This window comes from Pseudoliparis swirei, chromosome 13, assembly GCF_029220125.1.
Source record: "Pseudoliparis swirei isolate HS2019 ecotype Mariana Trench chromosome 13, NWPU_hadal_v1, whole genome shotgun sequence".
NCBI classification, from domain to species: Eukaryota; Metazoa; Chordata; class Actinopteri; order Perciformes; family Liparidae; genus Pseudoliparis; species Pseudoliparis swirei.
Genome location: NC_079400.1, coordinates 2,048,815 through 2,064,544, shown reverse-complemented (window position 1 = coordinate 2,064,544; position 15,730 = coordinate 2,048,815). Strand labels below are relative to the sequence as shown.

Here is a 15,730-nt window from a genome sequence, read left to right as displayed (position 1 = left end):
GGGTGGCGTCGAGGGGTTTAAAAGGTCACGAGGTGTCAGTGTCACTGGTGAAATGTTTGGGTGAGGAAATAAACGACCACAGAGGTGTGCAGCCAAAGAAAGTGACTTTGTCCATCTCGTTCATTCCCCGCGCTCCTACAACCACTACAACCACTACAACCACTACAAACACACCAAACACTACAACCACTACAAACACTACAACCACTACAACCACTACAACCACTCCAAACACTACAACCACTACAAACACTACAAACACACCAAACACTACAACCACTACAAATGGTGATAGTGTTAATGTTTCTGCAGAACACTTGTTCACATCTCTTGCTTTGTTGTGTTACATTATGTTTGGCTTATAAATGATAATGTATGTGTATAATATCACAATGATTGCAGTGGAGTTTGTGTTGTCAAAGTGCTGTAGTGGAAGATTTCCTCTGTTAATCTGGAAAGAAGGAATGAAGTCTCTGAATCAAAATTGCCTTCATCTGTTTTATTCCTTGCAAGGAGGAAAAGTCCGTCACAGCTCTCAGGGAACTCTGTGACACAAGATTCAACGAACACAAGCGTTGATTCTAAATTATACGACAACTTCAGAGAAGAGGTCCTCTTCCCTACATCCTGAAAGGTCAGCTCCTTATCTTGATCAGGCCCAGAGAACTTGTGTCTGGTCCCCCTCACACCACCTGGTTCCTGAACCCCCCCGTAGTGAAACACCATTAGTTTTATGACGGCAGGCTGGTCCATCCCTCATGTTCCCGTTACCCCAAACCACTCTCCCAATAAACTACTGATCACCTAAGCTATACTTGCACATAATATGACTTTACTATATTTTACCATTACAGTGCACTGTAGAACTGTAGTGTTGTTCTCTGTTCAAACTTTTTGGAGGATTGATATCCCAAACTTACGAGCTCATTATCGATATCAACCCACACTTCTTGGAAAACGTAAGAATGGCCTGGGACTCGGATCTCGGTGGTTATAACACATGACGAATGGGACTCTTTTGTTTTAGACTTGATATACACATCATCTACATCCGCTTAACACAACTCAATACAGCTAAAAGGACACAGGGCGCGTTACACAACGGCAAAAATGTACCCAAACTCTGACCCGTTTGTCCTCGATGTAAAGGCCAGCCAGCAGACTTGTTACACGTGTTCTGTCTATGCCCAAAAGTCTCCAACTTTTGGTTAAATATATTTAAAACGTATGGTGAGGAAGTCTGTGCCCGTTTACCAAATAAAGCCAATGTGGTCGTAGCCTTCACAGCGCTTCTTGCTCGATGTTTGATCCTTCTGAGATGGAAGCAATGAAATGAGTCACGCGGTAAGTCTAAGGACAAAGGAAGAAAAACAGGTTTGAGATGGGAGTGTTCATAAACCTAGATTTATATAGATACACATTCAGAAGACAGAAGCTCAATCGGAAAGACTCCGCGCTTCCCGAAGGCAACGAGTTAGATACAGCACATGGCAGCCGTGACCGTGGGGATCCTCCTGCTATTCGCAGTCCTTGTAGGACAAGGTGAGCTTTACATGGGTTTACCAGTTTTTGTATTGTTGACCAATATCTCTTTTAAAATGTATATTTAGTTTGTTTTTACTCTATGGTAATTTTTAAGGATGTATATGTTGTCCTGAAATGTCTGGTTATTTTACAAATTGTTAAAAGATATTTAAATATGATGGGCGGCTTGTCTATAAGGGTGATTGGGGCGGCGCACTGCCTAGAGCAGGAGTGTCCAAACTTTTTGCAACGAGGGCCAATTGTGATAAAGTAAAGATGCCCGGGGGCCAATAGTTCCTTTAGACATTTTTTAAACCACAAAAGTTACATGAAAATACACTGTTATAAAACAATTTATTTTTACTGTCACAATTACTTTTATTTTTTAAATGACAATGTAACCACATATAATATAACTAGGGCTGTGAAATGATTACAATTTTTAATCAGGTTAATCACAGGTTTCTGTGGATTAATCATGATTAATCCCATATATACATTCAGGGTTTTTCCTGGGTCAAAATGGGTCTGTTCGTTGACTGAGTCATCAGCAGCTGGCCGCTCGGTCCATTCGCGCACCTCAGAGTTGCGTATTGATCAGACAAGAAGACACGCTTATCAACTCCAGTGTTTCCCCTACTATTATAACAGGGGGAATCTCCACCCGTCACCCTGTAATTTTCGTCTACCCCCCCCCCCCCATCAACAATTCTCGGCTCGCGCGACAGAGCGATGCGCGCGCCGGCATCCGAGCTCTGCGGCGCGCGAGACGGAGATCGTAGTCATGTTAACGCAACACTAGAGACAGAATGACATGCTGCTGGTTCGAAACGACCAACAACAGACGGATTGGAAGCTCATTCTGCGCATGCGTTAAATGCGTAAAAAAAAAAATATATAGTTAAACCTGTAATTTAATTAACTGAGTTAACGCATTATTTTTCACAGCACTAAATATAACCAAGTCTGCCTTTCATTCAGTTAGATAACAATGAAAAAGCTGTATATAGAATACCTTACATTTCTATGAGTTACATAACGTTGCTTAATGAACATTTTAAACAGGAGTTATAAGTAATGCAAAGTGGTCTGTTATCATTACACTTAAAAAGTAATTAATTTTGCCCTTATCTTTTACTGGATCTTTTCAGAAAAGGAATTGTGTGTCACATCCAGTGGCGGCTGGTGAAATTTTTTTGGGGGGGCGCAGTTTAAATATCACTCAACAATGAGAAGAAAAGAGGTTTTGAGTAGAATATTGTAAAAAACAGAGAGTTTCAGTCCCTTTGGAACAACAGACAGGGGAAATTAAACAGTGCATTACTCACTGAGCCTCCAGCTGACAGCTCCGTTAGCTACCTGCTCCCGTAGCTCCGTGGAGCTCTCTGGCTGAGGGAACGATACGTCTCTGATCTGCCGAATAGTCCAGTCACGTGAAATAATAAAACGATGTCATTGGCCAACGAGCGCACATTTTTGCGACCCAAGGAATCACGTTTCATCCGCCAATGAGAAGCCGGTCCTTGCCGAAACGACTGAAATATTTTCTCGATGCCGTACACACACGTTAGATCGCCTCGGAAAAGGGGAGGGGCTTCTCTCCGTGATAATGGCGATATATTATATTGTTTTCACATTAACTTAAGTGGTTGTTGACAGGCTGACGGTCTCCCACACACATTTAGCACGTCAACACGGTATATTTACTATTTAAATGATTTGGCATATAATGTTTTTTGACAGGATGTTTTTTTTTCTTTTTTTCTTTTTTTCATCTACAAATTTTAAGAGGGGCGGCGCCCTAGCGCCCCCTATGGACGAACCGCCACTGGTCACATCTACAGGTTTTTCACAATGACATATGTTACCGTTCAACACACTTCACATTTAGCTTATTGTGGCTGCAATTAACCTGTTTTGCACTGAATACCTTTTCAAGATAATATCAATAAAGTGCAACCTGTGAAAATTAAACAAAATAAGATCAAATATTTGGGCATAAAGAGTTTTACTGAGCGTTAGTTACACTGCATATCTTTTCAAAATAACAATAACGCGCAACCTTTGAAAAACAAATCAAGTGCAGATATGTTTGAGTCATCACGTTTTACTCCATGTGTGATGAAATGGGCTTTCCACTACACCTCTTTTTAAAACGGGGTTGGAGGCTTGATACGGCCACTCTCAATAAAGCTCAATGTTGAGCTCTTGTTTTGAAGGGCAACAGCAGGAACGCTGAACTCACGGAGGTAACACCTGGCAAGCCGCCAAGAATCTTATCGGTCGCGCATCCGCAGCGTAACTGGTTAACGTCGTAACGTACACATTTACACGAAAGTAGGCGACAGGCATTTCACTCTTTATTTATTAATGACTTAGTTTTATGTCCGTGTAGTTTGTAATATGTGAAGTTCTCAATAAAGGTCTTGAAATAAAAGAATCTGCATTTCCCCTCGCGCCCCACCTGGTCTCTGCTCTTGAACCCGGAGCAGAGAGCTACTCTGAGACGACTTGTCTTCACCACCGTGGGAACGCAGAGGTGTCGGTTTGCTGTTCCCGCGACATATTGGACCTCTCTGCCGGCTGGTTGGAGCGTGCTCACCTGTATGTGCGCACCTGACTGTGTGCATGGGGCGGAGCGAGACAGGAGAAGTGTGAACGCCACCACGTAGAGACAGAAATAACACATTATATGACCGATGTTGCGGGCCGTATGAAATCTGACCGCGGGCCGCCATTGGCCCGCGGGCCGGACTTTGGACACCCCTGGCCTAGAGGAAAAGGAAAAGAAACAAAAAGAAGTCGGATTCTACCACTAGACCGTCTGATCTGCCTCTGTGTGTCATTGTCCAATCAGGTAACAGTCATCCAGTGCGTCTAAAGTCGCGCGTCCTATGGCCCCGCCCCTTCAGAAACGTTTTCTTCCTGACTGGAAGAGCGACGTCAGAAAAGATCTCCGCCTGATTTTACTGTAATGAACGCCTGAAAATGGTTTCTGTGACAGTCGTGTTGTCAGCTGTGCTCCCTGAAAGAGGAATGTAGGACTACAGGTGGGGCGTGCCCCTCTAGTGGGGGGCAGTGGTACTACAGGTGAGGCGCAGGGGAAATGCAGAAAGACCTTTATTGATAACTTCACATATTACACACGGTCAAAGTACAAAGACATAAAACTAAGTCATGAATAAATAAATGTTGAAATGCTTGTACCTTCGTGTAAATGTTTACGTTACGGCATTAACAAGTTACGCTTCCGCGACAGCTGAGATTCTTGGCGACTTGCCAGGTCCTACCTCAGTGAGTTCCGCTTTTCTGCTGTTGCCCTTCAAAACAAAAGCTCAACATTGAGCTTTTTTTGTGCTGGAGAAATCTGGTTTACTTGGAAGTGATTGCAATTGTATTTATTCTATTATTTGATAAAGCACAGATGCAGGAGTCACAAATGGTGATCTCATATTTATTATTATTATAATTTAAACCTTTTTGAAAAAATCACCAAATCAAAGACCAGGAGCTGGATTACTGACAGACAGCTCACAGACTGCCTCAGACTGTCTGTCTGCTTATGAACTAACTACAAGAGTTCAGTCACAGCCGTCACACTGACTGGAGTCACATGACTTGATGGCATTGTGATGAAGCTTACACATAGACAGCTGTCTGAAGGTCTGTGGTTTTGGGAGGGTTAATCATTATCAAAAAAATTGCCCCCCCTGAGATTTTTTTCAGGAGCCGCCTCACCTGAATATAAACTTCATAAAGAGCTGGACTTGAATATTCAACTCATGGGTTATTGAGCTGTTGTGTATGTATTCTGTTTTAATTTGGGTATTCGGATATAGAAATCAAAAGTATCACTCGGCATTATAAACATGCATAACACAATAATACAGAAAAATAACAATTCTTAAAAGTGAATGAATGCCTTCAATAAAATCGAAAGACAATCTCGGCCGAGTCCTTCCCGGGTCACGTCATGGAGACGACCCGGGAGCCGGAGCCCACGACGCAGTGGCTCATGTCCAAATGAGCGTTAACCCGAGTCAGACTCGGGTCAAAAGGACAGAGCTGCAGAGCTGGAGAGCTGGAGAGTTTCAGAGCTGGAGAGCTGCAGAGCTGCAGAGCTGGAGAGCTGCAGAGCTGGAGAGCACACCTCCACAAGCAGTTGATGAAGCTACCGGAGCTGTCGTGCCATCTTGTGTCTGTACTTGCTCATTTCTTCTACACTATTAATACTCATCTCTCTTTTCCTGCAGGGTCGAATGCTCAGGGTAAGCACAGTCATATTTAATTTGTTTTCAGAGTTGCACTGTAACAACTTTGAACACAGCTACTCCTGAATCCGCCTCATGGCATATGTACTGACACACAGTTTGTCTATGTGCTCTTTCAGATTGTGGAGCGGCACCTCTGAAAACAAGGATAGTGGGTGGACAGGATGCTACAGCTGGGTCATGGCCCTGGCAGGTCAGCATGCACATCAGATTCTCAGGTGTTCAAGGTCACGTCTGCGGGGGGAGCCTGATCACTGACCAGTGGGTACTCACAGCAGCCAACTGCATCCTAACGTAAGAACAACGCATAGCACTGGTATTGTTATTTTTTATTTTTTATAGATAACGCTTTCGAATTTCAATAAAGTGGACTGGCTATCCATTTTTAAATAGTCTTAAAATAAATGTGGCTTTGGTAAGTATTTTTCAAAAGCATGATATTTCTGAGGGAGCAGGATTGTGCTGGAGAAGGATGTTTGAAAGTGAGTTTTGTTTAATAGGTTGCACATAGTTTTAAATATGTTTTGTTTCCTCTTATGAGAGGTACGCAGGCGGATTGGGGGTAACGAGTTGTGCCATCACTACCCAATGCGCATGTTCAACGCCACACACAGTCCTCTGATAGTGCTACAGGACTATATTACAAAGAATACTCACAAGCAATACTCCAAGAGTTTGTTAGCCTGCTTTCCGGAACAGTTCTAAGGTCATCTGTTGTTTTTAAAATGTTGAGTCAGATTCTTTCCACTCTTTAGTCAGAATGGTGCAGGTCAGACTTTTGCTTTTCCTCAATTAAAGAACTGACATTTACTGACCGGCTGTCCTTTTCTGATTAAACGTGTTGCAACCTGTGAGACTCAATGATTAATATTCATTGTTTTGTTATTTTTTTCCAGACAATCGCTAAGTCCATGGATTCTCTACATGGGAAGACAGACTCAGAATGGCTCTAACATTCACGAGGTAAACCGCACCGTGTCCCAGATCATCGTCCATTCTGACTACAAGAACAACTTGTTCAACAACGACATCGCCCTGATGAAGCTCCAAAGCCCCGTTGTGTTCACTGACTACATCAGGCCTGTCTGTCTGGCCAGTAACACCAGCCAGTTTCACAACGCCACCCTCTGCTGGGCCACTGGTTGGGGCCGACTTGGACGTAACGGTGAGTATTGGCATGCTGACACGATAACCCTATGGGTAGTACATCGCTAAACATCAACATGTTAGCATCACAAACAAATTAATAGAGTACAAGACATATCGCATTGTCAGAAGACTTCTTGACGATATTGTTGAGCTTGTCTCAGAACACACACCCACAAAAACAATTTAAACAAAACATCGGTGATGCACAAAAGTTATTTGACGAGAAAACCAGCAAAGAATAAAAAAATCCTTAAAACTGTGTGAAAGGGACTTTATCCTCTGATCTCATGCTCTCTCTTCCACAGAGCCCTCCCCATCCTCACTGCAGGAAGTTCAGGTTCCCATCATTGGAGAAAAGCAGTGCAGTTGCAACTACAGCCCAATTCCAGAGGCAAACATCACTGATGAAATGATATGTGCGGGACAAGGGAACAAAGGAGCATGCCAGGTTAATATAATATGCCATTGTATGATTTTAAGTAGAGCTATTACAATGTTTTGTTCAGTGAGAATATCTGAGGCTTTGTAAGGCCACTTAAGTTCGAAATACGCATCACTTATATTTACATTTGTTTAGGTGTGTTGATTGAGAAAGTATTTGTGTCTTTTTCCTCTCAGATCTGTTCGCTGTGTGTGTGTGTGTGTGTGTGTGTGTTCGTGTGTGTGTGATGTTAGTCACATGTAGAGAGCAGAGGAAACACACGCTGCAGGGTGATAACAAATTAACCAACACCAGCATGTTGAAACAGAACCAATAAAAAGAACATACAATGATGGAGGTTATTAATTGTCTGGCGTTTAATAATTTAGCTCCAGACTATTTTAGGTTCCGGTACCTCTCTCTACTTTCAACTCACTGCTTTGCCTCTTTTTCTTTAGGGGGACTCTGGTGGTCCTTTGCAATGCCAACAAAACTCGCGGTGGATTCAGTCCGGCATTGTCAGCTATGGAATACCGTGTGCCCAGGCTAGATTCCCTGATGTCTACGCCCGAGTATCTCAGTTCCAGACTTGGATCATGGATCAAGTGCCTGCGGCAAACGTTAGCTTTCTAACGTACGCCTCCAAAGGCACTGATGAAGACAACAACTTTGTGTGTAACCCACCCACAGAAGTTCCAACTACAAACACTACAACCACTACAAACACTACAAACACACCAAACACTACAACCACTCCAAACACTACAACCACTACAACCACTACAAACACAACAACCACTACAACCACTACAAACACACCAAACACTACAACCACTACAACCACTACAACCACTACAACCACGACAACCACTACAACCACTACAACCACTACAAACACGACAACCACTACAACCACTACAAACACTACAAACACTCCAAACACTACAAACACTCCAAACACTACAACCACTACAACCACTACAAACACTCCAAACACTACAACCACTACAAACACTCCAAACACGACAACCACTACAAACACTACAACCACTACAAATGGTGATAGTGTTAATGTTCCTGCAGAACACTTGTTCACATCTCTGGCTTTGTTGTGTTACATTATGTTTGGCTTATAAATGATAATGTATGTGTATAATATCACAACGATTGCAGTGGAGTGTGTGTTGTCAAAGTGCACTGTAGAACTGTAGTGTTGTTCTCTGTTCAAACTTTTTGGAGGATTGATATCCCAAACTTACGATCTCATTAACGATATCAACCCACACTTCTTGGTAAATGTAAGAATGGCCTGGGACTCGGATCTCGGTGGTTATAACACATGACAAATGGGACTCTTTTGTTTTAGACTTGATATACACATCATCTGCATCCGCTAAACACAACTCAATACAGCTAAAAGTGGGACACAGGGCAATTAAAGGCCAGCCAGAAGAGTTGTAACACATGTTCTGTCTATTTAACCAAAAGTCTCCAACCTTTGGTTAAATATATTTAAAACTTATGGTGAGGAAGTCTGTTCCCGTTTACCAAATAAAGCCAATGTGGTCGTAGCCTTCACAGCGCTTCTTGCTCGATGTTTGATCCTTCTGAGACGGTTCTCAATGATTTTACCTGCTTAAATAAAGGTCATACGTACGAGTATAAACTACAATTAACATTTATATATCTCCCCCGTTTAAATCACCCTAAGGTTTAAAGGAAGGCCCAATTGAGGACGTGGCCGCTTTGAGTGATGGGTGGGGGCACCCTTGGGTGGCTTACAGAGAGCTCTGCTGCAGTAAAATATTTCCCACTTCAATACTGACACGTGTGCGGCAATATATGGATATATGGCATTCTAATGCATTATCCTGTTTGATTGGAAAGACATTTTCCTTACATTTTGTTATTAAAATAAATAATACAGTTTTTTCCGATAATTAAAAAATCAGCACATAGACATCCCTGACCTTTGACCTTTGACCTCACATGGGATCAGGAACAACTCCCAAACAACCCTTCAGGGGAAACAAGGTCAGACCCCTTGAGGAGAGAACAGAGGAGGATCCCTCTCCAGGATGGACAGGTGTCATAGATGTCATGTGACCAGAAGGAATCATTACACACACATTAAAACACAGCAACAACACAATGAATATGACAGAGTGGATGAAGAGTTGGTAGTCGGCATATTCCACCATCCAGACCTCCACCATCCATCAGGTGGAGGTAGAGAGGAGGAGTGGGCGGAGTCTCTCTCTAATTAACTGTGGATCATTTCTATGACAAAGGTGCAACATGAGACTTACATTTAGGTGTGATAGGTTTAAAAGGCCTTTAACTTTTGTTGGATCCTATGGTATTACGTTGATAATATGTGAGTCTTTTGGTTTATTCAGTGAAGACTGGTTCAACCACATAGATACTTTCACTTGTTGTCTAATTCGGGCTCTGGTCAGAACCGCCGAGCAGCTGTGTTAACAGATTCTGACTCTCCTGAGTTGTTCCTTCTGTTCAGGTACAGCTCTTTAGTTTACACGTGAATATGAAGTGCTCTGTGCAAAGACCCCAAAAAGGAAGAAAAGCAACATCAACGGGTAAATACTTTATTCCATGGTACGAGGACAAACCATTAAATGCACTTGCTGGAATTAGACCAAGGAAAAAAAGTACAAGTTGTGTAAAAACAGTGTGGGAATCTTCACCTGAAAAAAGGTTTAAAAATAAAAGGCAAGGGAATGGAGGCAGAACATTTTCTCTCAGATCGGCTGCAGCGACGGCCCGACACGGACGTTCCTCTTTCACTTTCGACCAACATTCTGTAAAAGTGCTGTTGTTCAACAGCAGTTGAATCGGCGGTGCCCATGAGGGCATGGTCTTCTCCATGATGAAATAAAAATGGTGGCAAGAAGGTGGAAAGGGAAATAGCGAGTGTCCATGCTTAATAAGCGTGGTCGGCCACAAACAGTGACTCTGCTCCGGCGGCGCTGGCTCCTGCGGAAGCATATTTGCCCTGGCAGGCCTGGTTGTTAGCCTGGAGACAGAAAACGACAGTATGACTGAATGCACAATACACCATTACAGTTCTCAGAACATAACTGAGTAACACATCACTAGATATAGACGTTGCATACCAGGGCTCTCTTGATGAACTCTTCCTGGCATGCCTTTCCATTCTCCGTCTTGCCGCACCAGGCTTTGAGGGCAGAGGCCTGAAGGGCACGGCCATATGAGAAGGTCAGAGCCCAGGGCCTGTGCAGAGGGCACTGGTTCATGGCGTTCAGATTGATGGAAGCCTCCTCTTCACTCTGACCACCAGACAGGAAGGTGACGCCTGTACAAGCACATGAGAGCTATAAGCAATGCATCTCTCCAGACGTTTATCACGCAGACTTTATTGCGTCTGCAAAGTTTGCAAATGTGTGCGTCGTCCACGCGAGAGTATTGTGTGCATTCAGCTCACCGGGGACTGCAGGGGGCACAGTGCGGCGCAGGGCGGTGACGGTTGCCATGGCAATCTCCTGGTTGCTGTACTTGTGTGAGCAGGAGTGTCCGGGCGTGACCATGTTAGGCTTGAGCAGGGTGCCTTCCAGGTAGACGTGGTGGTCGGACATGGCCTTGTAGACGGCAGCCAGGACCTTCTCAGTGACGTACTGGCAGCGCTTCAGGTCGTGGTCGCCGTCGGGGAGAATCTCCGGCTCGATGATGGGGACGATGCCGTGCTGAGGAGGGCAAAAGAAGTCAAAACGACCGAGTCGGCATGACGGGAGGCTGTCGAAGGGACGTTCTTAACAAGGAGGCAATGAATTAGAAGCCCAGTGGGGTCATAGTGTGTAATATGTAGTTTAGTATTGTCTCAGTGGTTTCTAAACTTGGTTTATATTAGAAGGTTACAACTCAGACTTTCTGAAACTAATCTTCATAAGTTTACTTCAGTCTTCTATCTTTGTCGTAGGTTAAAACGGCTACTTTCATCTTTCCATTTCCAAATCGATATCTCTAATATGATATATCTATCTTAAAAAGAGAGGCCTCATGAAAAAACTCAGGGAATTTGACATTTCTGCCAACATGGTGCAGGAGCATTTACTATGGTTAACTGTTCTGAGGTTTTGAATGGTGTCTCCATAACTTCTCATAATTGTTCCACTGACAATAAATGTATGTGGTGCAAAACTAAATGTTGTACTTATTTTTCATGATACAATAAGTGAATGTAATAGACGGTGATATATCTTTTGGGGACATTGGCAATTCCATACCATCATGTAGCTGTTTTTTGGGCTGAAGCAGAGTGTTTTCTGCTGGTAACTGATACACAGTACAGTGTTCAGTCCTTTCCATGGAGCTCAATTACGTCTTTTGTTTCTTACCATCTGGCAGATGCTGGCGTAACGGGCCAGGACATTGGCGTTCTCCAAGATGGCCAGTTTTGAGGGAGTGGTGGGGGTGATCTTCAACACACAGCGCCACTTGGCAAAGTCAGCACCATCCTTCTTGTACTGGGCGCAGCGCTCATACAGTCCATCGAGCCCTGTGCAGGAGGCAGAGAGGACCCCCCGGGTAAGTCCACGAAGGTTATCAACAGATGCCCACCCTCTGATCTGTTCGTCACTCACCCTGGGTGGTTGTCTCGCCGTTGGTTCCGGCCAGGGGGACGACACCTTTGTCGACCTTGATGCCCACCACCATGTTTCTTCCCTTGAGGTACTCGGTGAAGACCATTCCGTCGTCGGTCTTCTGGTACATGGTCTCATGGAAGAGGATGACGCCACCAATGCAAGGGTTGATGCGGTCATCGGCGGTGAAGAGGAGCTGGCGGTACAGCCTCCTGTTCTCCTCAGTATTCTCAGCATTGATGCTCTGGAAGCGCTTGGCCACGCTGCCTAAAGGATGAAAAGACACGAAATGAAGGGAAACTGGATCCATCTATTCTAGGGTGTCTTCTAAAGTGTTCGTTTAACCCTCCTGTGACCTTTGGGGTCAATTTGACCCCATTCAATGTATGACGTCTCTAAAAAAATGATTGACATAATTTTTTTTGCTTCATATTTCATGAATTTTCCTAATTTATGGGGGACAACTGGGAAAACATAAAATTCACATGATGATATGTTTTCAATGTCCTGTACACAACAACAGGCTGTTTTTCACTGTGTAAAACATATAAGAACTAGAATGGGCACTCGGTAGAGCGCATACCTTCGCATATCACAAGATTGGGCATTGAATTATGAACATTTTGGCATTAGTTGCATGCCAATTGGACAAAAATGTATCGTGCTATGGTAAAAAAAGAGTTTGACCTTTCCATGACCTTGACCTTTGACCCGATTAATCCCAAAATCTAATCAAATGGTCCCCGGATAATAACCAATCATCCCACCAAATTTCATGAGATTCAAGAACATTTTGACCTGTTCATGACCTTTGACCTTGACCTTTGACCCGATCAATCCCAAAATCTAGTCAACTGGTCCCCGGATAATAAACAATCATCCCACCAAATTTCATGCGATTCGGTTCAATACTTTTTGAGTTCTGCGAAAGATTTTGACCTGTTCATGACCTTTGACCTTTGACCCGATCGATCCCAAAATCTAATCAACTGGTCCCCGGATAATAAACAATCATCCCACCAAATTTCATGCGATTCGGTTAAATACTTTTTGAGTTCTGCGAAAGATTTTGACCTGTTCATGACCTTTGACCTTTGACCCGATCGATCCCAAAATCTAATCAACTGGTCCCCGGATAATAAACAATCATCCCACCAAATTTCATGCGATTCGGTTCAATACTTTTTGAGATTTGCGAATAACACGCATACAAATAAATAAATAAATAAATACACGGCGATCAAAACATAACCTTCCGGCATTTTCAATGCGAAGGTAAATATCAACTTTTTTATTTATTTAAAGGAATATTTAGGTAGTCAACAAACACACATAAAGTTGTTAGTACATTTGAAGGTAACAGGAGGGTTAACATTTTACAGACTCGCAAAAACAGTGTTAGTTCTGAGAAAGGTCAAATCAAGCCAGTCATAGTCATGACCATGTATCATGAATACTTCTCACACTTATCACATAAACACATGCCAGCTATGTACTAATGGTTTTGCTGACAGAAGTGACAGGACACAAAATAATTCTGAAGAAAGACATTTTAGGTAGCCAAAATCTTGCAATTAACTTTTAAGAACTGAAAACACAGCATGAAAGGGTTAAAGTTATAAGGCGACAGCAGGGCCATGGGAGTGAAATCACGAAGACATACCCAGCTTCATCGCCTATTTTACTCATGAGTTACGAATGCTTTATTGAAGAAGACTTTAAACTAGCAGTTGAGAATAAACTTGTGTTTTCAATGTTTTCTGAGATAATTAATAAGTGAGAAGTATGGCCGTTGTCTCTTATAAACGATTCGGCTTCTTTTTGCAAACGGAGGAGTCGCCCCCTGGTGGCCGGTATAAAAAAACGCAAGTTTAAGGCACTTTCGCATCGGCTTCACTTTTCACAACCAGCCGTCGGCAGACGGCTTGATGAAGCAATCGATTCCATTTGCTTATTCAGATGAATGTTGAGCATCCTACATCAGATGTGTTTAACTATAACAAAAAGTACAGGAGTAGTAGTAGCTTCTCTAAATTCTTTACCAGTGGACTCGTCCGCGGCGAGGATTCCTTTGCCGGTAGCGACGATCTTGTGAGCAATATCGCTGAGCTCCTTCTTCTGGTCAGGAGCGAGGAAGGGAAATGAGTGAGGCATCCTGACTCTAGGGAGAAGACAAGGGAAGATACTTCAGGAGATATTCAGTTGGATACTAGGCAAGACACAAGGCTAAAGCTCAAGAAACGTCAAGCTGCAAAAGCGTGACGCTGGGGGTCATGGGTCTTCTTTCAAATGCATGGGAAGCTGCCTGATGAAAGAAAGGTAAAACCGCCGGTTGAAAGTGAGAAGGATGTGGTGAAAGGAGAGCCTGACTACGAGGTTTGATGTTTTTCTGTCATTTAAAATAGTCTGACTGTGTGACTGCAGTTGTTGCAACTATCGCTGCTCCGGAACCAGCGAGCGCTTCATGTGCTATCCAACACTATTCCCCACACACAACATGCAACGGCACGGGGAGATCCGGTGTCAGAGAGCTTTCCACCCTTGAAAATTCCTGACAAGCACGTGGGGTAACCTATTCCATTTTGTGAGCCTCTTATCCCTGACCTTTCCCTCCCCCTTCCCTCCCTGCTATTCGATCACACCCCTCCTCCACACCCCTCCCCCCATTGGTTCTGTGCGTCCGCTATCATTCGGCCGGCTAAATATACACAATGTGCTACTGCAAGGAAGTTAAAGCACTTTGGCTCAGCGTTAGATAAAAGAGAACTGTGCAGCTTCACACCCCTTTCGTCGGACGTCCCTCAGATAAGAAACACACACAGCCTGGACACATTTAGACAGTTTCAAAGAAGTCAAAGTGTTGAGTCACAGCTGAATTTACAGAAACAATGCAGTGGAAACCTTTCATCAGATTAAAGCGGGGCGTTGCAACAATGAGTGATGCACTGAAGACATATGAGCTAAACCACATAGTCATGACAATTACTGTATTGTGTAACAATATGAAGCTTGATATATATGATATATAATGCTGAGGGACAATAGTGAATGTATATTTGAAATATCCAAGATGTATAGTGTGTGTGGGGTTAGATCTGTGGTTAAAATGTGACCACAGAAATAGGTTAAACATTACATTTGTAAGATGTGCCAATTAGGTCATGCCCTTGGAACACAATATGTGACAGGAAGCAAAGAACGACAATTAAAGTCATGCATTAATCTCATAGTTGTGAAATGTTCAGTTCTTTTACCTTTGAGGTTGGGAGGAGAGCTGAGAGAAGAGAGAGGGAGAGGAGATCCGGCCTTCGTCTGTGACTGCTCTGCAGACCGCTCGCTGGCCTTGTATTTATCCTCCCATTGTGACCCCTCACATTTCAGCTGCCAAGCTATAAAAAGAAAAACACGCAACCAGAGATGGCTCTTGACATTCAGAGAGGCTGGGCCGCAGGAGCATGTCGGTGAGCAGCCGGCGAAAGGGCAAAGAGGGTTTGGGTGAACGGCAGAGAAAGTGGTCGAGTTCGGGAGAGTCAGGGTGGGAAGTATGGCTAAGTATAAGACAAGTGGCTATTTGTTGTGAAGGCGTAGTGTGAATAGTAGAGATTAGAACATGACACGAGCAAATTAGTCTCATTTGATGTCTTTGATTCCCACATTCTTCTTCAACAGACTCTTTTATCTTCCAGGCACATCCCTGTTCATCCGAGTGTGAAGCAGCTTCAGGAGTGAACGCTGCATTGAGGTTA

General features: G+C 43.5%; 2 protein-coding genes across 2 annotated transcripts; one reads left to right on the top strand and one right to left on the bottom strand.

Annotated features, from left to right (window-relative positions):
- The first annotated feature begins 1,479 nt into the window (after nt 1-1,479).
- Nucleotides 1,480-8,943, top strand: LOC130203799 (tryptase-like). Its single transcript, XM_056430214.1, has 6 exons — nt 1,480-1,542; nt 5,778-5,792; nt 5,915-6,089; nt 6,692-6,960; nt 7,250-7,392; nt 7,824-8,943. The coding sequence occupies exons 1-6, from the start codon at nt 1,488-1,490 to the stop codon at nt 8,499-8,501; spliced, it is 1,335 nt and encodes a 444-aa protein (XP_056286189.1). The 5' UTR covers nt 1,480-1,487; the 3' UTR covers nt 8,502-8,943.
- Nucleotides 8,944-9,957: 1,014 nt separating this feature from the next.
- Nucleotides 9,958-15,346, bottom strand: aldoab (aldolase a, fructose-bisphosphate, b). The gene is made up of 7 exons (XM_056430215.1): nt 15,239-15,346; nt 14,027-14,145; nt 11,985-12,251; nt 11,739-11,899; nt 10,829-11,087; nt 10,500-10,699; nt 9,958-10,399 (listed from the first exon to the last, which is right to left on the bottom strand). The coding sequence occupies exons 2-7, from the start codon at nt 14,136-14,138 to the stop codon at nt 10,307-10,309; spliced, it is 1,092 nt and encodes a 363-aa protein (XP_056286190.1). The 5' UTR covers nt 14,139-14,145; nt 15,239-15,346; the 3' UTR covers nt 9,958-10,306.
- Between the last annotated feature and the right edge of the window lie 384 nt (nt 15,347-15,730).